This window comes from Pleurodeles waltl, chromosome 6, assembly GCF_031143425.1.
Source record: "Pleurodeles waltl isolate 20211129_DDA chromosome 6, aPleWal1.hap1.20221129, whole genome shotgun sequence".
Classification (NCBI taxonomy): Eukaryota; Metazoa; Chordata; class Amphibia; order Caudata; family Salamandridae; genus Pleurodeles; species Pleurodeles waltl.
This window is the reverse complement of record NC_090445.1, coordinates 965,382,081-965,404,593: the sequence shown is the minus strand read 5'-3', so window position 1 is coordinate 965,404,593 and position 22,513 is coordinate 965,382,081. Positions and strand designations below refer to the sequence as shown.

Below are 22,513 nucleotides of genomic sequence, written 5' to 3'. Positions count from 1 at the left end.
AGTTTTGGTTACCCTAGTCTTGACCCAGTGGTCTGCCTTCTTTCCCAATTCTTGGGGAGAAATTGGACCTAGGTCTACCAGATACTGATGCAACTTTTCATTGAAGCAGTTACTTAAAATGTGTTCTTTCATAAACAAATTATAAAGCCCAACATAGTTACACACTTCATTTCCAGTTAACCAACCATCCAGTGTTTTGACTGAGTAGTCTACAAAATCAACCCAGGTCTGGCTCGAGGATTTTTGAGCCCCCCTGAATCTAATTCTATACTCCTCAGTGGAGAATCCAAAGCCCTCAATCAGGGTACCCTTCATGAGGTCATAAGATTCTGCATCTTTTCCAGAGAGTGTGAGGAGTCTATCCCTACACTTTCCAGTGAACATTTCCCAAAGGAGAGCACCCCAGTGAGATCTGTTTACTTTTCTGGTTACACAAGCCCTCTCAAAAGCTGTGAACCATTTGGTGATGTCATCACCATCTTCATATTTTGTTACAATCCCTTTGGGGATTTTTAGGATGTCAGGAGAATCTCTGACCCTATTTAAGTTGCTGCCACCATTGATGGGACCTAGGCCCATCTCTTTTCTTTCCCTTTCTATGGCTAGGAGCTGCTTTTCCAAAGCCAATCTTTTGGCCATCCTGGCTAACTGGATGTCCTCTTCACTGGGGTTATCCTCAGTGATTTCAGAGGTGTTGGTCTCTCCTGTGAGGGAACCAGCATCTCTGACTATTATTTTTGGAGTCAGGGTTTGAGGGACCCTGTTCTCCCTAGATAGGACTGGTAGGGGGGAATTGTCCTCCAAGTCACTATCCTCTTCCTCTGAGTTGCCACCCTCAGAGGGGTTGGCCTTTTCAAACTCTGCCAAAAGCTCCTGGAGCTGTATTTTGGTAGGTTTGGGGCCCATTGTTATTTTCTTTATTTTACAGAGTGACCTTAGCTCCCTCATCTTAAGATGGAGGTAAGGTGTGGTGTCGAGTTCCACCACATTCACATCTGTGCTAGACATTATGCTTCTAAAAGTTGGAATACTTTTTAAGAAACTAAAACTGGTTCTAGAATCTAATTCAAACTTTTACAAACTTTTAAACTCTAAAAGAAATGCTAAACAGGATCTAACACAAGGCCCTAGCAGGTCTTTTAAGAATTTAGAAAACTTTTCAAATTGCAAAAATCAATTTCTAATGACAATTTTGGAATTTGTCGTGTGATCAGGTATTGGCTGAGTAGTCCAGCAAATGCAAAGTCTTGTACCCCACCGCTGATCCACCAATGTAGGAAGTTGGCTCTGTATGTGCTATTTCAAAGTAAGGAATAGCATGCACAGAGTCCAAGGGTTCCCCTTAGAGGTAAAATAGTGGTAAAAATAGATAATACTAATGCTCTATTTTGTGGTAGTGTGGTCGAGCAGTAGGCTTATCCAAGGAGTAGTGTTAAGCATTTGTTGTACATACACATAGACAATAAATGAGGTACACACACTCAGAGACAAATCCAACCAATAGGTTTTTATATAGAAAAATATCTTTTCTTAGTTTATTTTAAGAACCACAGGTTCAAATTCTACATGTAATATCTCATTCGAAAGGTATTGCAGGTAAGTACTTTAGGAACTTCAAATCATCAAAATTGCATGTATACTTTTCAAGTTATTGACAAATAGCTGTTTTAAAAGTGGACACTTAGTGCAATTTTCACAGTTCCTAGGGGAGGTAAGTTTTGATTAGTTTTACCAGGTAAGTAAGACACTTACAGGGTTCAGTTCTTGGTCCAAGGTAGCCCACCGTTGGGGGTTCAGAGCAACCCCAAAGTCACCACACCAGCAGCTCAGGGCCGGTCAGGTGCAGAGTTCAAAGTGGTGCCCAAAACGCATAGGCTAGAATGGAGAGAAGGGGGTGCCCCGGTTCCGGTCTGCTTGCAGGTAAGTACCCGCGTCTTCGGAGGGCAGACCAGGGGGGTTTTGTAGGGCACCGGGGGGGACACAAGTCCACACAGAAATTTCACCCTCAGCAGCGCGGGGGCGGCCGGGTGCAGTGTGGGAACAGGCGTCGGGTTTGCAATGTTAGTCTATGAGAGATCTCGGGATCTCTTCAGCGCTGCAGGCAGGCAAGGGGGGGATTCCTCGGGGAAACCTCCACTTGGGCGAGGGAGAGGGACTCCTGGGGGTCACTCCTCCAGTGAAAGTCCGGTCCTTCGGGTACTGGGGGCTGCGGGTGCAGGGTCTCTCCCAGGCGTCGGGACTTTAGGTTCAAAGAGTCGCGGTCAGGGGAAGCCTCGGGATTCCCTCTGCAGGCGGCGCTGTGGGGGCTCAGGGGGGACAGGTTTTGGTACTCACAGTATCAGAGTAGTCCTGGGGTCCCTCCTGAGGTGTTGGATCTCCACCAGCCGAGTCGGGGTCGCCGGGTGCAGTGTTGCAAGTCTCACGCTTCTTGCGGGGAGCTTGCAGGGTTTAAAGCTGCTGGAAACGAAGTTGCAGCTTTTCTTGGAGCAGGTCCGCTGTCCTCGGGAGTTCCTTGTCTTTTCGAAGCAGGGGCAGTCCTCAGAGGATGTCGAGGTCGCTGGTCCCTTTGGAAGGCGTCGCTGGAGCAGGATCTTTGGAAGGCAGGAGACAGGCCGGTGAGTTTCTGGAGCCAAGGCAGTTGTCGTCTTCTGGTCTTCCGCTGCAGGGGTTTTCAGCTGGGCAGTCCTTCTTCTTGTAGTTGCAGGAATCTAATTTTCTAGGGTTCAGGGTAGCCCTTAAATACTAAATTTAAGGGCGTGTTTAGGTCTGGGGGGTTAGTAGCCAATGGCTACTAGCCCTGAGGGTGGGTACACCCTCTTTGTGCCTCCTCCCAAGGGGAGGGGGTCACAATCCTAACCCTATTGGGGGAATCCTCCATCTGCAAGATGGAGGATTTCTAAAAGTTAGAGTCACTTCAGCTCAGGACACCTTAGGGGCTGTCCTGACTGGCCAGTGACTCCTCCTTGTTTTTCTCATTATTTTCTCCGGCCTTGCCGCCAAAAGTGGGGCCTGGCCGGAGGGGGCGGGCAACTCCACTAGCTGGAGTGTCCTGCTGGGTTGGCACAAAGGAGGTGAGCCTTTGAGGCTCACCGCCAGGTGTGATAATTCCTGCCTGGGGGAGGTGTTAGCATCTCCACCCAGTGCAGGCTTTGTTACTGGCCTCAGAGTGACAAAGGCACTCTCCCCATGGGGCCAGCAACATGTCTTGGTTTGTGGCAGGCTGCTAAAACTAGTCAGCCTACACAGATAGTCGGTTAAGTTTCAGGGGGCACCTCTAAGGTGCCCTCTGTGGTGTATTTTACAATAAAAGGTACACTGGCATCAGTGTGCATTTATTGTGCTGAGAAGTTTGATACCAAACTTCACAGTTTTCAGTGTAGCCATTATGGTGCTGTGGAGTTCGTGTTTGACAGACTCCCAGACCATATACTCTTATGGCTACCCTGCACTTACAATGTCTAAGGTTTTGTTTAGACACTGTAGGGGTACCATGCTCATGCACTGGTACCCTCACCTATGGTATAGTGCACCCTGCCTTAGGGCTGTAAGGCCTGCTAGAGGGGTGTCTTACCTATACTGCATAGGCAGTGAGAGGCTGGCATGGCACCCTGAGGGGAGTGCCATGTCGACTTACTCATTTTGTCCTCACTAGCACACACAAGCTGGCAAGCAGTGTGTCTGTGCTGAGTGAGAGGTCTCCAGGGTGGCATAAGACATGCTTCAGCCCTTAGAGACCTTCCTTGGCATCAGGGCCCTTGGTACTAGAAGTACCAGTTACAAGGGACTTATCTGAATGCCAGGGTGTGCCAATTGTGGATACAATGGTACATTTTAGGTGAAGGAACACTGGTGCTGGGGCCTGGTTAGCAGGGTCCCAGCACACTTCTCAGTCAAGTCAGCATCAGTATCAGGCAAAAAGTGGGGGGTAACTGCAACAGGGAGCCATTTCTTTACAACCTGGTTCATGACAAAGTATAGTAATCTCTTGTGCTTCCTGTTCTTAGCTAGTGCAGGTAGGCATCCGCGGTCCACTGTTGCCAAGTAGATCTCTCTCTGGGGTTATGGAATGAATTAGTGTACTTCTGTCATTTTTAATCTTTGTGTTTTAATTAACTTGTTTAAGAAGTGAAGATCCATAATACGGTGGGGTGACTTGTCTGGTTTAGGGACCAGGATGTACACAGTAGATTACCTGGTTCACCTAGGTGATATCTTTTCTATTGCTGGTTCCTGTAGGAGTTATTCTACTTACTGCTGTAGAAGGAGGAGTTACTCATTCATATGTGACTGAGTTTTACGCCTGTGGGGCTTCAAGAGTTCTATGCAGTAACAATGTTGAATGATGTGGAGTATCCATTTGCCCAAGGTGATGTCACTTCATTCCTGGAAGTACGCCCATATTAAGTCCCCCCCCCCCACTGGTGTTTTCATCTCAGTACCCTTTTGTTTGCTGGAGCATCTCGACCACTTATGTCCCAGATATATGTTCTCTAGTGAAAGGGGCATTTTTGAAGTTTACCTTTTCCTAATGCTTCAAACCGACACCTTGAGCCAGGTGTGCCTTCTTTTGGGGGAGGGGGGAGGCATAGGAAATGATTGGCTTCTGCCTTGTGAAGGTAGAATTACCTCCAAAAGGAAACAGGCTTCCACTCTTTCTTCCACCAGCTGCACTCCATACTTGTCTGCAGCCCTATTGGTCACAGAGTTGTACATGGCAATGACATCCAGTAGGAATGGCCTAGATGGGTATGAGTCAATGCCCTCTCACAGTAAATCAGCATCAAGGTCCTTCCACTGTTTAGGGGCTTTCGATGTCATGGAACATTTCTTGTCCACGCCCCTCGAAGAATACCTCCAGTTCCTTTTCCTGTGGTTTGGATGTGGAACGTGGTTCAAGTTCATCCTACCCTTCCTCCCCTAAGTGCCCTCTCTCAAGTGCTTCAGAGAGACTGGACACTGCAGGACTTGTCAAAATACTTTGTATGAAGGACCGCTGCTATTTCTACCTTGAGGTGACTTCTTTCACTCGACTTTGAGCATCAAGTGAAGTTGGCGGCCTTTTCATCAGATTCGTAGCATCTTGCCGTCTTTGTAATCTGTCACCCTTTGACATGTAGAATGTGTCAGAGGTGTGTCCTTCACCAGCGACCTTATGCTGGAAACCATGAAGCTCCCTTCAGTGGATGTGGGTTTCAGCGCTGAGCTAGTCTATAGAGGATTAGAGTCCAAATCTTTCAGCTCAGCTTCGCAGTTTTTTTTCTTGGTGTTACACCTAGAAGCATTGTTTTCCACCTTTCTGGTGTTTTCAGTGGTTGTTCTGGCTCAACCAACAACTTTACGTTTGGTGTTGGATCCTACCCCTGGGCCAAATTTAACTGTAATTTTCCTTGTCGTTGCTCAACAATCTGAGTTCCTTCAGTGAAGGGCTTCCCATGTTCTGTCCCTGCATGGCGGCATAATGCACACAGCTGCTCACTGATATCCATGGCAGAGGCTGAAACATCGGGGGTCATAGCCCAAATGTCCAGACCTAGATTTGTGATGGAGGAAAAAAACTTGAACTGCACAATGTCCAGAATGGCTCCTATCAAAGGGATAGTGTCTGAAGGAGTCATGAATTTCGCTCGATCAAGATTAAAAACAATGTCAGGAGTTTCACTGTTGTCTGGAGGTGGTCTACGACAGATTGTGGCAAGCCCATCTTCAACAGCCAGTTGTCAAGGTAGAGGAAAACCGGTATCCCAATCTCCAAAGAAGGGTGGTAAGCACTGCCATCACATTTGTGATCTCCCAAGCAGTGCTCGTAAGATCGAAGGGCGCACAGCAAACTTAAAATGCTTCTGTCTGACATTACACCACTGGTAAGGTCTGTGAAACTGCAGAGCCAGCACATAATACAAAGCCTTCTGCAGGTCTAAGGGAACCATCCAGTCACTCGGATCGGGGTAGACAAAACTCGGGCCAGTGTGAGCATTTTAAATTTATTTTGTAAGAAGGCATTCAGAGGGCAAAGGACCAGAATAGGATGACTGCCTTGGTCCTTCGCACGAGGGAATAGTAGGAGTAACAACCCAGGACTACTTCCACGGCCAGATCTCTCTTGACCCCTTTGTCCAGTACACCATGCAAATCTTGCAGCAAGATGCACAAGTGCTCCTCTGAAAACTGCTATGATGTAGGAGGAAGTGAAGGCTGGGCAGATTTAAATGGAAGGGCATATCCCTGTAGGGCAATCTGTAGGAACCATCTGAAGATGAAGTGGCTTGACATCAAGGAAGAAAGGGACAAATCTTGCCTCACAGGGTGGCTAAGGGCAAATTCAAGCAGCTTGGGGGTTGAGGCCACAGAGACGAAGGAGTAGGTGGAACAGGGTCCCTTGTTACCTGCACAATTGCTGCTTGATCCCTGTTCCCGGCCACAAAAGGAATGGAGTGACTGCTGTGAGTGGCAGGGTCTGGCAGTGTCTGCACAACAGCAATCAGGAGTAGGTGCGAAAATGTCAGAGAATACTGCTGAAACTGTTGAGAAGCATAAGGAGCAGGCAGGGGCTCAGGGTTTTTGAAAGTGTTCAATGGCAGGATCATTTTGCTGCATCCTGGTAATCTTAAATGGTTTGAGCCATAAGTGCACAAAACTTACCCAGGACTGCTAGAAAGACCTTCCTAGCCACGTCATTAAGGGCATGCATATCGGAACCTAATAGGCAGACAACATTGATCGACCTCAATGTCAAGCTGGCAGAAGGGAACATCAGCTTCTTGAATGCAATTGACTCCCTGTCAGGAGGAGTTGCATGGTACACATTAGGGTTGCTTTGCAAGTGGAAGCTTAGACCAAATACCCAGGATGCTTGTCCTGCGTAAGAAAGTGAGTTTTGACCAGCACTGGTCCAACCCACCTGCCTTTCCACCAGTGGGCAAAGGAAACGATGTGTCGATGTTCCCATAAGAGTGTCAGTCACAGCTTTATTAAATGGAAGCAAGGGCTCAGATGTTGCTGGCCCAGGGTGTGAAACCCGAGTAAGGGCTGACTTCAGCTGAAGGCAAGGTTTGACACAAACTCGGCAGAGGCCTAAATAGACCACCAGCGCCTGCAGAACTTGCGTTGGTGATGTACTGCCACAGATTTTGGAGCCAAAATGAAAGAAACCACCAGAATCTGTGCAGAACCAAAGACACATCAAGAGGCACAGACTGCACTGAGGACGGATTTGTGATCAGTAACCTGACTGGAGGCTTGTGGTGGTCCACAGGCCTAAAGGCACACCAGAGGGAGCTAAAAGAGTGACACACATTCTCAGCATGGTCCCCTTAAAGGCATTGGACATGTTGATGCTCAAAGATGGCCCTGAAAATTCAGGGTGCTGCGAAACAAGCTCCACTTTCAGGGATTGTGAGAAAATGGCACGTGGACACCCTCCCTTACTTATCTTTGGACAGAGAATGGTAGGATGAGGATGAGTCCTGCTTCAACTTCGTACACTGCTGGTTAGATTTAGACTTGGACTTACCGAACGACCTTGAACACGAAAAGCTCAGCTCACAAGAACGGCCTTGGAAAGGGACGTACTAGGTTCATGACTTCGAGTGTATGGCTGCATTCATCTTATGGTCCCAGATTACCTTCAGGTGAATGAGGGCACATTCTTGTCATAACTTGGAGTTGTGCTCCAACACCTGTCTCATACCTCAAGTGGGTCCACCACTAACATCTGTTTTTATCAGTCATGGCTTTTTGAGGCTTGCACACTAGAAAAGATTCTGGAAGTAATCTGTCAAATAACAAAAAGGAAGCAGATCTCTGGATCCTTGTAGAAGGCGCAGAAAGAAAGGACCTGATGTCAACATTTTGGGATGGTGCCTATATGTGGTTCCACTCAATCACTTCTAAAACTGCTCAACAGAACCTAAAGGCTCACAGAAGCACTGCTGTAAAAACTTCCATATCCATTCTGGTGCCTGGGAAACGTTCTGAAGGTGAGGAATCTGCAGTTAGAAGCATCCAGCAGAAATTAAGCAAGGGCTAGAAACAGATGTATATTCTCCAGCTTTCAGAAGACTATGTAGAGCATTTAGGGGCAGCCTAAATGTCAATCACCCTACTACAGTACACCATCCAAAACACATAGCATTTAACACACATCCCCATATGTAAAGTAAAGGTGCCAACTGTGGTGATGTGAAACAGATTTTAGCAGGAAGCAAGGTTGCCCACAGTCCTCATGAGTGAAGGTCAAAAGACTTTTGCCCATAAACTCAACAAACCTGAATAGTACAGAATTCACCAGGAAATGGTCAGAGAACAAAAACAACCATTAACATGAGAGCAATTTCAATGAAAAAGTAAAGCCTATAAAAGACAGAGAATGAAAGTACAGATTTTGCCAACTGATAACTTTTAGCCCTTTCAGAGTAACCCAATGAGAAAGTGGGATCATCATATTTCAAAAGTATATCTTAATTACAATAGTCCTCAGACACTTGTGTGCTAGTCTTTCATCTATATTAATTGCAAAGTAACAGAAGCTTGTGTTTGAAGAAAGTAATTTGTGCAGTCAATATAGCACGAAAGGATGCAAGTCGTTAGTTTGCAAGCCTGGCATGGGCTTTCAAGGTGAAATGTATGAAGTTACAACATACACAGTGGTAAACCTTTTTGTTAAATATACCATAAATAAGCATGATTCTTGGAAAGACCATTTTATTCAGAAGTGAAAATTAAATAAATTGTTTAGAAGAACAAGTGATCTTCCAGCAATACAATCTGAAACATGCATAATCGGGAACTTGTTCCTTAGGTCTTTGGACATTCAGATGCCAACAGGTAGTGCTCCTTGTGAGTAATGTCACTAACCATAGGAGGTCCCAGAGAGACATGGAATGGTGCACTCTAATTGAATATTCAGGATACTCTTCTCAAACAGTAGTTGGTTAAAACAGATATAGCTTGAATAACACTAGGTGGCTGAACTGTGCATCACCACAGCCATTCCCCCTGCTACAAGATTGGCAGGTAAGACAGACTTCACAAGCCGAAAGGCAGAGCCACCATCATCCACAAGAACACAATTAGCTGCACCATATCCACAGACCTGTCCTTCTTCAACATGGAACAACTGTTAGTTTAGCTCTACTTCACTGCCAATGTTACCCTAAGTGCACTCCCATCTACAGACCACCAGGACAGAGTACCAACTTTACCAACACAGACTTTTCACACCACTCGCCTTTGATGCTATCAACAACATCCCACTCAGACCCGAACTTCCACCTGGAAGACCACTCCAACAATCTGGACTACGGAACACCCTCCATGATGCCGAAAAAAGAAAAGAAAAAAAAGAAAAAAAAAACCTCAACAGAAGGCTGCAGACTATTCCAAACTTTGCGGCCAGAATACCTTAACCTCCCCCACCACACTAGCATCACACCACACCTGAAGGAGATTTATTAGTTCCCCAGTCACAAACTAGTGCAACTAAAACTCCGCAACCACATTTTCAAGGCACTACATAACACTGGCCTAGCATACCACAACAATCTCATCTGCTTTCGCAAATCCTTCTAGACTTCTCTGCTCACCCAGACTTTTAGTTGCACAAATCCCACGAATATGGAAAACCAGATTTGGAGGTTGAGCCTTCGCCTACATCGACTTCTAAAGCATGGACCAACCTGCAGCTCCTCACTTCTTGAATTCTGCAAGAAGCTGAAGACCTGACTTTTGGAGTAGTCCCATTAAGCCCTAGGTGTGTGTAAGGAAATGCCTCCTTGGCATGGTTACCCCCGACTTTTTGCCTTTGCTGATGCTAAGTTTTGATTTGAAAGTGTGCTGAGTCCTGCTAACCAGGCCCCAGCACCAGTGTTCTTTCCCTAACCTGTACTTTTGTTTTCACAATTGGCACACCCTGGCATCCAGGTAAGTCCCTTGTAACTGGTACCCCTGGTACCAAGGGCCCTGATGCCAGGGAAGGTCTCTAAGGGCTGCAGCATGTCTTATGCCATACTGGGGACCCCTCACTCAGCACAGACACTGCTTGCCAGCCTGTGTGTGCTGGTGAGGACAAAACGAGTAAGTCGACATGGCACTCCCCTCAGGGTGCCATGCCAACCTCACACTGCCTATGCAGTATAGATAAGTCACCCCTCTAGCAGGCCTTACAGCCCTAAGGCAGGGTGCACTATACCATAGGTGAGGGCACCAGTGCATGACCACTGTGCCCCTACAGTGTCTAAGCAAAACCTTAGACATTGTAAGTGCAGGGTGGCCATAAGAGTATATGGTCTGGGAGCCTGTCATACACGAACTCCACAGCACCATAATGGCTACACTGAAAACTGGGAAGTTTGGTATCGACCTTCTCAGCACAATAAATGCACACTGATGCCAGTGTACATTTTATTGTAACATACACCCCAGAGGGCACCTTAGAGGTGCCCCCTGAAACCTTAACCAACTACCCGTGTAGGCTGACTGGTTTTAGCAGCCTGCCACACTCGAGACATGTTGCAGGCCACATGGGGAGAGTGCCTTTGTCACTCTGTGGCTAGTAAAGCCTGCACTGGGTGGAGATGCTTATCACCTCCCCCTTGCAGGAGCTGTAACACCTGGCGGTGAGCCTCAAAGGCTCACCCCCTTTGTTACAGCGCCACAGGGCATTCCAGCTAGTGGAGTTGCCCGCCCCCTCCGGCCACGGACCCACTTTTGGTGGCAAGGCCGGAGGAGATAATGAGAAAAACAAGGAGGAGTCACTGACCAGTCAGGACAGCCCCTAAGGCAACCTGAGCTGAGGTGACTGACTTTTAGAAATCCTCCATCTTGGAGACGGAGGATTCCCCCAATAGGGATAGGAATGTGACCCCCTCCCCTTGGGAGGAGGCACAAAGAGGGTGTAGCCACCCTCAGGGCTAGTAGCCATTGGCTACTGCCCTCCCAGACCTAAACACACCCCTAAATTCTGTATTTAGGGGCTCCCCAGAACCTAGGAACTCAGATTCCTGCAACCTAAGAAGAAGAGGACTGCTAAGCTGAAAAACCCTGCAGAGAAGACTGAGACACCAACTGCTTTGGCCCCAGCTCTACCGGCCTGTCTCCCCACTTCTAAAGACACTGCTCCAGCGACGCTTACCCCAGGACCAGCGATCTCTGAATCCTCAGAGGACTGCCCTGCTCTAGAAGGACCAAGAAACTCCCGAGGACAGCGGCTCTGTTCACCCAAGACTGCAACTTGGTTTCAAAGGAGCAACTTTAAAACAACTGCGTTTCCCACCGGAAGCGTGAGACATGCTACTCTGCACCAGACGCCCCCGGCTCGACTTGTGGAGAAACACCACTTCAGGGAGGACTCCCCAGCGACTGCGAGACCGTGAGTAGCCAGAGTTGCCCCCCCTGAACCCTCACAGCAACGCCTGCAGAGGGAATCCCGAGGCTCCCCCTGACCGCCACTGCCTGCTTCCCAGATCCCGACGCCTGGTAAAGACTCTGCACCCGCAGCCCCCAGGACCTGAAAGATCGGAACTCCAGTGCAGGAGTGACCCCCAGGAGGCCCTCTCCCTTGCCCAGGTGGTGGCTACCCCGAGGAGACCCCCCCTTTCTTGCATCGCTGAAGAGACCCCTTGGTCTCCCATTGATTTCTATTGGAAACCCGACGCGTGTTTGCACACTGCACCCGGCCGCCCCGTGCTGCTGAGGGTGTACTTTCTGTGCTGACTTGTGTCCCCCCTGGTGCCCTACAAAACCCCCCTGGTCTGCCCTCCGAAGACGCGGGTACTTACCTGCTGGCAGACTGGAACCGGGGCACCCCCATCTCCATTGAAGCCTATGCGTTTTGGGCACCACTTTGACCTCTGCACCGGACCGGCCCGAGCTGCTGGTGTGGTAACTTTGGGGTTGCTCTGAGCCCCCAATGGTGGGCTACTTTGGACCCGAACTTGAACCCGTAGGTGGTTTACTTACCTGCAAGAACTAGCAAACTCTTACTCTTAAGCACGGTCTAGTTTTAAAATAGCTAATTGTGATTTATGTGAAAAGTATTTATGCTATTGTGATTATTCAAAGTTCCTAAAGTACCTACCTGCAATACCTTTCATTTGAAGTATTACATGTAAAATCTGAACCTGTGGTTCTTAAAATAAACTAAGAAAATATATTTTTCTATACAAAAACCTATTGGCCTGGAATTGTGTGTTCCTCGTTTATTGCCTGTGTGTGTACAACAAATGCTTAACACTACTCCTTTGATAAGCCTACTGCTCGACCACACTACCACAAAATAGAGCATTAGTATTATCTCTTTTTGCCACTATCTTACCTCTAAGGGGAACCCTTGGACTCTGTGCCTACTATTCCTTACTTTGAAAATAGTGCATACAGAGCCAACTTCCTACAGTGTGCTTATACTCACCTACTCAGCACAAGGATACACGCATAGCATGAGGATACCCTCACAGGGGCTAATGCTATCTACAAATCTGCATAACAGTGTAAGGAATAGGTTTTTATTTGGAGACATGCAGGACAGCAGGTAAGATTATGATGTACACAGCTAACATTCAGGGGCTGGGACAAGATCTCGCATGCAACACTTACAAGTGTGTTTTTTCGTACGATGGGCCCTTCAGCCAATGTTATCCTATGGAGAAACAAGGTTCTCTGAAGCCTTTGCAGTCCACTGGATCACTTTTGTTCATTCACTACAATCAATCGTACATACAGACAGGTTTCTGCCCTCCTGCTGCTTGATCTGATCAAGCCCAAGAAGGCAGAACAAAGGATTTCCTTTGTGAGAGGGCAGTAACACCCTCTCCCTTTGGAAATAGGTGTAACTGGATTGGGAGGGGTAGCCTCCCCAGCCACTGGTTTTGCTTTGAAGAGCAGATTTGGTGCCCTTCGTGCTTAAACCAGTCCACACAGGTTCAGGGCCCCCCTCCCCCCCCCTCCCTCAGTCCCTGCTCCAACGCGAAACTGGACAATGGAAAGGGGAGTGACCCTTCCCCTGTCCATCACCACCACAGAGGTGGTGCCCAGAGATCCTCCAGAGGGTCCCTGGGTTCTGACATCTTGATTCCAAGGTTGGCAGGGAACTCTGGCAGCATCTGAGTGACCAGGCCAGGCAGGTGACGTCAGAGGCACCCTCTGATAGGTAGTTACCTGGTTAGGTGACCAATCCCCCGGGCTATTGAGGGTCTCTCTCTTGGGTGGGTCCTCAGATTCGGCTTGCAAGACTCCAAACAGGGCAGTCCTCTGCAACCTCCACCTCGACTTCTGGTACTCGAACTGAGTCTGAACCCTCCAGGAACCGACAATGCTGCTAACTTGGAAGAAGACTTCTGCAACTTTGCAACATTTCCCTGGCCGTGCATCCTCAAAGGTCTGCAACTCTTTTCCTCCAACCGCGAGTTTGCCTTTTTCAAGGCTTGTTGGTGGAAATCCTTCACCGACACCCATCTGCAATCCAGCTTCAAGTGTGTGACATCTTTTGCACTCATCAGGAACTCGTCTCTGGCATCTAGGCTGCAGTGCTAACATGTCTTCCTTCTTTGCCAACAACTCCAATAAGTAACTCTGGGTGGGTAGTGTCTCCTACTACTCCTGGACTCCAGAGACTTCTGAACTTGGTCCCCTCCCTCCACAGGTCTCCCTCTTCGTTAATCCATTGATGGTTTCTTGCAGTCTGTTCTGGGTGTCTTTCTGCTCATCCTTTGGGGTGGTATTGGGAACGCCAGTGTTTTACTCCTGCATTCCTGGTCACGGGGGTATTTTCTCATACTGTGTGCCAAAAGAACAAGTTACTTACCTTCGGTAACACTTTTTCTAGTGGATACACTAGCTACCTGTGGATTCCTCACCTTATGAATTCTCCCAATGCACGAGCATTCGCTGGAAAATTTTTCTTCCCACCTCTATACATCGAGGACGTCACAATTGCTCGACTCCCAGGCGACTCCGTCTGACGTCATTGTGGCAATAAGAGGTCCTCATCGGCGTACTGACGTCAGTTTTCACCATTTTTTACGTGCCTTAGAGACAAACAGGTGATTACCGACATCACATACTCAACATAAATACATCAATTAAATATAATACATCAATTAAATAATACATGGCTATCCCTCCTAACCTCCGCGTCCAAGCAATAATGCTTAGCAAAAGTGTGGAGGGACGCCCAAGTTGCAGCCTTACAAATGTCAGCCACTGGAATACACCTAGCGAAGGCTGAAGTGGCAGACTTAGCCCTGGTGGAACAGGCCCTGATTCCAACAGGAGGATCCTTCTTTGCCAAAGAATAACATATTTTAATACAAAGAATGACCCACCTGGACAACGTTTTCTTATGGACGGCCTTGCCTTGCCTTTCCTCTTCCCCACATAGCCAATGAAGAGTTGATCGTCCACTCGAAATTCTCTGGTCCTTTCAATATAAAAGCTTAAAGCCCTCCTTGGGTGAAGCCGATGCAGTCTCTCCCCCTCTTTCGATGGATGGGGAGGAGGGTAAAAGGACAAGAGTGTGATGGATTGCCCCATATGAAAGGGAGTAACTACCTTTGGTAGGAAAGCCGCCCTGGTTCTCAGCACCACCTTGTCTGCATGAAAATATGTGAAAGGGGGTTTTACACTAAGAGCCTGAAGCTCACTCACACGCCTAGCAGACGTGATGGCTGTGAGGAACAATGTCTTTAAAACCAAAAACCTTAACGGGCAAGAATGGAAAGGTTCAAACGATGAACCCATCAGAAAAGTGAGAACCAAATTCAAATCCCACTGAGGCATAACAAAAGGAGTAGGAGGAAACCTATTAGTTAGTCCTTTTAAGAACTTTACAACTATAGGGGACTTAAACAAGGAAGGTTGGTCAGGAAGGCACAGAAAGGCTGACAGTGCAGATAAATAGCCCTTGACAGTCACAACTGCACAACCCTTCTGTGCCAGGGACATGCAAACAATAAGACATCAGACAAATGGCCTCGTAAGGGATCAATTTGCTTCTCCCCACACCAATCAACAAATTTTGGCCAACATAGACAGACTTGGTGGAGTTTCGCCTGGCCGATAAAATAACGTCCACCACTTCTGGTGGGAGAGAAAAGGAACTCAGATTGCCCAGTTCAGTCTCCAGGCATGAAGGTGCAGGCTCTGGAGGTGGGGGTGTAGAACCTGCCCCTGGAGGTCTGCCATGTGAGGGAGACAGAGCAGAGGACACAGTGAAAGCTGGAGAAGATCTGTGTACCACACCCTTCTCGGCCAATCCGGAGCTATTAAGATGACTTGGGCCCAGTCTTGGCAAATCTTCCTCAGAACCCGAGGAATCAAGGGTATGGGGTTGGGGGTGGGTATGGGGGGGGTTACGCGTAAGGCAACTGGCCATACCAGGTCATCTGAAACGTGTCCCCCAACGCTCCGTGCACCGGATACTGGAGGCTGCAGAATGACTGCCACTCAGGAGAACGCGCACAGCCAATCAGGTCTACCTGAGGAAACCCCACACCTGGAAGATGTAATGGATCAGGTCCGGATGGAGCCACCACTTGTGATCGGCCGAGAAATGACAACAGACTGTCCCGCACGCACGTTCAGAACTCCAGCCAGATGGTTTGCTACCAAGCAAATCCGATTGTCCTGAGCCCAGGACCAGAGCCGCAGAGCCTCTCTGCAGAGAAGGTACGACCCTACTCCTCCCTGCTTGTTTATATACCACATCGCAGTAGTGTCGTCGGTCAGGACCTGGACCGAATGACCGCGAAGGGAAGGGAAGAAGGCCTTGAGAGCCAGACGTATCGCCCGCAATTCCAAAGGATTGATATGAAACATCTGTTCCACTGGAGACCAACGACCTTTGACCTCCACATTCCCCAGATGAGCTCCCCACCCCAGTGGCCACTGGAAGTGGTAGTGAAAACGGCTTTCCTTGGGAAAGGTTGCAGTCCCCAGCCCACCATTGCAGGTCCGCTGCAGTGTCTCTGGAGATTATGATCAACTCTCCGAGATCCCCTTTGTGCTGAAACCACTGCCTGCGGAGGCACCACTGATGAGCCCTCATTTGCCAGTGTGCATGAGTGACCAACAGAATGCAAGAAGCGAACAGACCAAGCAGACGTAGGACCTTGAGGACTGGCACAACCGCTCCATTTCAAAACATTGGAATCAACGCCTGAATGTAATGAATCCGCTGAGGTGGAGGAAAGGCCCGATTCAATGTTGTGTCCAGTACTGCCTCTATGAACAGGAGGCGCTGAGAGTGCACCAGGTGAGATTTGGGCGCGTTTATCGAAAAGCCCAGATCGAACAACAACTGGGTTGTCATCCGCAGGTGATGCAACACGAGCCCTGGATACTTGGCTTTGATCAACCAATCGTCCAGGAAAGGGAATACCGCTATTCCCTTCCTTCTGAGACTTGCTGCAACCACCGCCATCACCTTTGTGAAGACTTGCGGTGCGCAAGTAAGACCAAACGGAAGGACCGCAAACTGGTAGTGCTGCAACCCCACCACAAACTGGAGATACTTCCTGTGCGACTTGAGAATAGGGATATGAAAGTAAGCATCCTGCAAGTCGACCGACACCATCCAATCCTCTTTGTTCAATGTCTGAAGCATCTGCGCTAGAATCAGCATTTTGAATTTCTCCTGTTTGAGGAACCAACTCAAAACCCGCAGGTCCAGGATAGGCCTCAAACAATGAAACTCCCCCAGGGGTAAAAATCAACTCACCCCACACACTCAAATAATTAATCTCTCAAATGACAATAAAGGAATCTAAGAATCAATATTTAATGTTCCACCCTAAATGATTAAAACCCAATATCACAATGTGAAAAAAGTCATCAATAAAATAACCACATATAAAAACAATAAAATCCAACACAGAGGAGACAAAGAAGGGACATCAACAATAGTCTATTGTAATTAAACTGTCCCAATTTAGGTAGATTTAGGCCAATCAATCTCGGTCACCAGTCCTTGTTTGATTCCGGCCTACTCCTATGGGTCCAGCAGTATCATGTAGCGTCTCAGACGACCATCCTTCTTGGGAATCAGGAAATACCTTGAATAACAACCCTGACCCCTTTCCTGCTCTGGAACCAACTCCACTGCACCTTTTGATAAAAGGACTAGAACTTCCTGCTGTAATAACAGGAAATGATCTTCTATGCAAAAGGATGGGCAGGGAGGGATGGGAGGGGGAAACTCCCGAAAAGGAAGGGCATAACCTTTCCCCACAATATTGAGGACCCAGGAGTCCGATGTGATTAACTCCCACCCGCGGAGAAAATGAAATAACCTTCCCCCTACAGGAGAAACGAGAGACGTAACGAGCAGAGAACTAAGGCTGCTTTCCTTGCTGCACCCCCTCCCACCCCCCACCCCCCCCAACCGGAGGAAGAGGCAGGGTGCTGCTGGGTGGCTCCTCTTGTTCTAACTCTACCCCACCCTCTATAGGGCAGACTTGAAGGTTGCTGGCCTGCCGGTTGGGGTCTCCCACAAAAGGAAGCTCCTCGCCTGAACCCCCTAAACCTCCTAAAGGATCTGAATGGGGTGGCAGTGGAAGCCTGCAGACCGCAGGAATTGGCAGGAGCCCTACTCTCCTTAAAGCACGCTAATGCAGTCAGCTTTAGCCCCAAACAATTTGTCCCCATCAAAGGGCAGGTCCAAGAGGGTCGTCTGGACATCTATCGAGAACCCAGAAGACCTCAACCACGCATGTCTTCTGGTGACAATGGAAGTGCCCATCGCTCTGGCCACAGAGTCTGTAGTGTTCAGTCCCAACTGTTTAACCTGCGTAGCTGCAGCTTGAGCATCCGACAGGAGTCCCTGCATCTCCAAAGGCAGATCCAGCAGCATAGCCTTCGCCACGTCCATCAGAGCATGTATGTATCTGCCTAAAACACAAGTTGCATTGGCAGATTTGAGGACCATGCTACATGAAGAAAAGGTATTTTTGGCAGACTGCTCCATCCTCTTGGATTCCCTGTCTGAAGGCATGCCAGGGAAGGAACTAGGAGGCGAATGAGATGAGCATGAAGCCTGTACCACCAAACTTTCCAGAGTAGGATGTTTCGACAGGAAACCCCGGTCCCCCCAGGAGCCACTCTATACCTCCTTGCAACTGATCTGCAAACAGCAGAAGTCACAGGCTTCTTCCAAATTCCAGAATAGGCTCCATAAGAGCATCATTAAGGGGCAGAAGTGGCTCCGCAGCAGCTGATGCAGGATGGAGGACCTCAGTTAAGATATTAGTCTTAACCTCTACAGATGGTAGAAGGAGGTCAAGAAAATCTGCTGCCTTCCTTACCAAAGAAGGTAACGAAGCTGCCTCCTCTGTAAACTCCCCAGGAGAGGCTAGATCCCACTCAGGGGAAGTATCTAGTCCACTTGCCGAGTCCAAATCCTGATAGTCCCCCAGGGGCTCAGCAATTTCTCCTTCCTCCAGGAGTTGCCACTGATACTCTCGCTCCTCTAAAAGCCTGAGAGCCTTTCTCCTGATCTTAACCTGGCCTCTATTCTCGGCGTTGACATGGAACCCACCGACGTCGAAGATCTTGGCGGACGTGGGCCAGGAGACATACCTACTGCTCCATCCGATGCCGGAACCGAATCCATCGGCACCGAAGACACACAGGCCTGCTTCAACAGCGTTGAATAAGTAAGGGGTGAAGTCATCGGCACCATTAGTCTTGCAGGTGATGTCACCGGCGTCGAAGGTCTTCTGGGCGACACCAACCTTGGACCAACACCCTCTGCAGGGCAAAAGGGCATAAACTGTGCCGGTCTATATGGAGGCGGAGCATCTATTGAAAAGGCCAAAGGACCTTTGGGACTAGCCAGTGCACCACCAGGGGCCATAGAATCAAAGATGTTAAACATGGCATTTAAAAATGCCGCTGGGTCCGCACCCGGAGCTGGGAAGGCTGGATAGCCCTGTTCCTCCTGTGGCACCGGTGCCAGATCCCGAACGTCAGATTGCGCTGCAGGTGAAAAGCGGGGACTCTGAGGATCAACCACCTCGAAGACTGAAGGCGTAGGACAAGCTTGAGGACTCAGAGGTGATGAGTCACCGGACTAATCTCCCACGTCTTATGACGCCGACTTGGAGACCTCAATCGGTACCTACCTCTATCCGAATAACGCCGGGAATCATGCCAACGCCGTTTCTTGTGCGACCTTCAGGATTTTCCAGAAGACCTGCAAGGACTCCTATACTTCTCCTTGGCCAAAAGGAGTTTGGCTTCCTGTTCCTTGGGCGCCTTTGGGTTCATCCTCTGGCACGAACCACACTCCTCCACATCATGCTCAGAACTCAAGCTCCACAGGCAGTCATTGTGCTGGTCCGTCACTGACATGCGCCCCCGCGCTCCCGACAAGGCTTGAGGAGGAAACATTGTAACCTACAATTAACACCTTCGGTAACAGTAACACCCAAGAACTAGGAAAAAAACGTTTTGCTCCAAAGGCACGGAAAAAGGGAACAGAAGTCAGTACGCCGACGAGGACCTCTTATTGCCATGATGACGTTAGACAGAGTCACGTGGGAGTCGGGCAATTGTTACGTTCTCATCGACTTAGAGAGCTGGGAAGAAAAAATTTCTGTCGAATGCTGGCGCACTGGGAGAATTCATAAGGTGAGGAATCCACAGGTAGTTGTATCCATCAGAAATAAGGTATTTATTTTTGTACAACCAAGTGTTTTTTCATGTGTGTAAGTACTGTGAGACTGTAGTGGTATTGTATGAGCTTTGCAGGTCTCCTATATAAGCCTTGGCTGCTCATCCACAGCCACTTCTAGAGAGCCTGGCTTCTAGACATTGCCTACACTTCACTAAGAGGTGATACCTGGAATAAGATATAAGTGCCATAGGTACCCACAACACACCAGGTCAGCTTCCTTCTGTAAAGTACTACTCTGGACTAGACATAGCATCATCTTTCAAGCAGGTAATTATATACACTTGAAATCTCCAGCATCTAAGGGTGGCCATGTGGGGGGAAAAAAAGAGGCAGAAGCAAGTTCATTAATGAGTCAGTCCACAGTGTCTTCGTGAAGTATTGACAGATTACAAAACACTGCATCGACGGGGCACCAGTTATTCTACTTTATGGGGATTGGTAGAAAACCAAATCAAGTACACCTATTCTTCATAATGTGGATTGAGGAAGTAGCTAATATTTTTAATTACATCTTTTCCAGGCCTTACTGCAGGCAAGGTGGGCAAGGGCTAGAAGCAACCCATCACAGGCAAGAGGACTGAAGGGGAGGGCCTCTTATAGCTACATCCAGGCACAAAACTGGAAAGAGGTAAAGTAGGGTCCTAGCAAGCACTTCTCGTACTGTGGCAGAAATAAAACTGACATTGGAGCTAAAAGGTTTTTCCAACAGACCGCTGCATTTTCAGTTCACTAGCACAATATTGTGGTAAACAAATCGTGTTAAAAACATTGTGTCAAAAATATTTACCACAATGGCATATTCTATTTCTAAACTGTAAATGACAAAAATGGCACCTATTTTTGGGAGATATTTACTTCAACAATGTTGGACTCTTTAAATAACTTAAATTAATAATTCAAATTATGAGTATACATATATTACGTAAAATATAAATTTACTATTAAACTGCAAAAATAAGAAAATTATAACGATGCCTTACTAAACACAATATTTAACTTGACAATATTAAACTGTACATTAACCCCACAAAAAATAATTTTACTGAAAATAAGCATTCTAACATAACCAAAAATAAGAAAATTAATAAAATCAAAAAATAATTTTGAGATAATGTCAGCATTATTTCTAATGATAGTTACATTGACGTTAATGGGAAGAAAAAAAACACACACAACAGTTTCACCAACAGCACTGAAATTGTTGGTCTTCAGAGGTTAGATTTGCTATTCCACTTCAGTTAATTCAACAGTAGGGAAAGGGACATCAAAACGATTATGTGTAAGAGGACAATTCCTAATCAATTAAACATCTCAATACTCAAAAAGAAATACAATTTTCTACATAGAATATATCCTACAATATTTAACAAGATCACATTTAAATATAAAGTTATTATTCACTTCCCTACCTACACATTTAAAAAAAAAAAAAAAATCATGTAAAAATAACCAAAACGTTTTAAAATACAAAACAAATATAAAATGTTTAATCTTTCACAAAAATATAAAACCATTAAGTTAATTAATTGAAACTAAACAAACATAAGTACATCTATAAAAATACATAAATGTCTAAATAATAAACATAATTTTAGCATCCTCACACCCTATTCCACTAGGAAATAGTATTAAAAATGATATTACTAACAAAAAGAAATGAACAGAATACATAAAATAAAACTGGATACATTAAGTTAGAAGTAAATTTACATATTTATCAATATAAATGTTAAAATTTAAATACTTTAAATTAACTTCCTACTGTACTACACTATAAACCAACAGCCCAATATCTAAAACCTAACTAATACAAATAATTTTAAACTAATTAACTTCATAACTTAACTCCCCAGCCTATTTCTCTAAAAATCCAACAACCTGTTAATACATAAATTAGCAATTAAATGTAAAAATAAACCACGAAACACTTACTACAAACTTAGCTGTAGAATAATTACACTAAAAATATTAGCACCTAAAATACATCAAATAAGCATTAAATTAAATAAAAACTATATTTTACAACTATATTAAAGAAAACAGTAATAACCACATTCTTGAAAACTACACTATACCATACCAAAAAAACAAAAAAACAAAAAAAGAAAACACAATAATATTCTTGCAGAAAATATTCTGTTGCACGGTATTTTGTTAGTAACAATATTTTTTAAATGAAAGTTATATCCCACAATATTTAAAAAAAAACAAAAAAAAACACAAAACATTCTGTCCATACACCTGCATTTTCAGGATAAGAACACAGGGAACAAAGCACAAGCAGACAGTTAAACTCACAAAGGATGGATTTAACTTGCAAGGAGGGAAAAATCTTTCTTGTAAGATAACAGAAAATATTACTTTCGTCCACCCTAGAATGCTGCAATCATAACTGCAAGGATCTTCTCTTAAATACTCAAGCTCCAGGTAGATGCAAAATATTCATGTAGTGGAGGACCTAGAGCATCCAGGAAAACCACTAGTTGGCTCTGCTTGCTCTTTCCAAACATTTTTGTCCAGCAAAAAGGAACAAAGTTGATCCCCTTGGGAAAGGGGTTTGAATACAAGCTTTGTTGTCAAGCTAGGAATGCCAATAAACCGAAAACAATTAAATAAAAGGTAATCAAAGGTAACATTAACACAATTGACAAATAAAAGGTTTTTCCAACTTAGGATACATAAAAATGCATTAGTTAATTTAAGATTTCACCTCTTCAAACGTGCTGCCTGCTATTTTGCCCCCACTTCTGCCTTGAGCTTTCAGAATTTCCCTGAGACCTGTGCCTGCACCATGACGAATCTGAAAAACAAAATTTAAATAAGCAACACATGATGGTATTTAATCAGACA

General features: G+C 46.5%; 1 protein-coding gene across 2 annotated transcripts in view; it reads right to left on the bottom strand.

Annotated features, from left to right (window-relative positions):
* Nucleotides 1–22,513, bottom strand: part of BTAF1 (B-TFIID TATA-box binding protein associated factor 1) — a 927,996-nt gene that overhangs the window by 740,423 nt on the left and 165,060 nt on the right. For both annotated transcript variants that reach the window (XM_069239796.1, XM_069239795.1), the window contains exon 9: nucleotides 22,374–22,463. In XM_069239796.1, coding sequence (XP_069095897.1) covers nucleotides 22,374–22,463 — 90 coding nt within the window. The remainder of the gene's footprint in view (nucleotides 1–22,373; nucleotides 22,464–22,513) is intronic.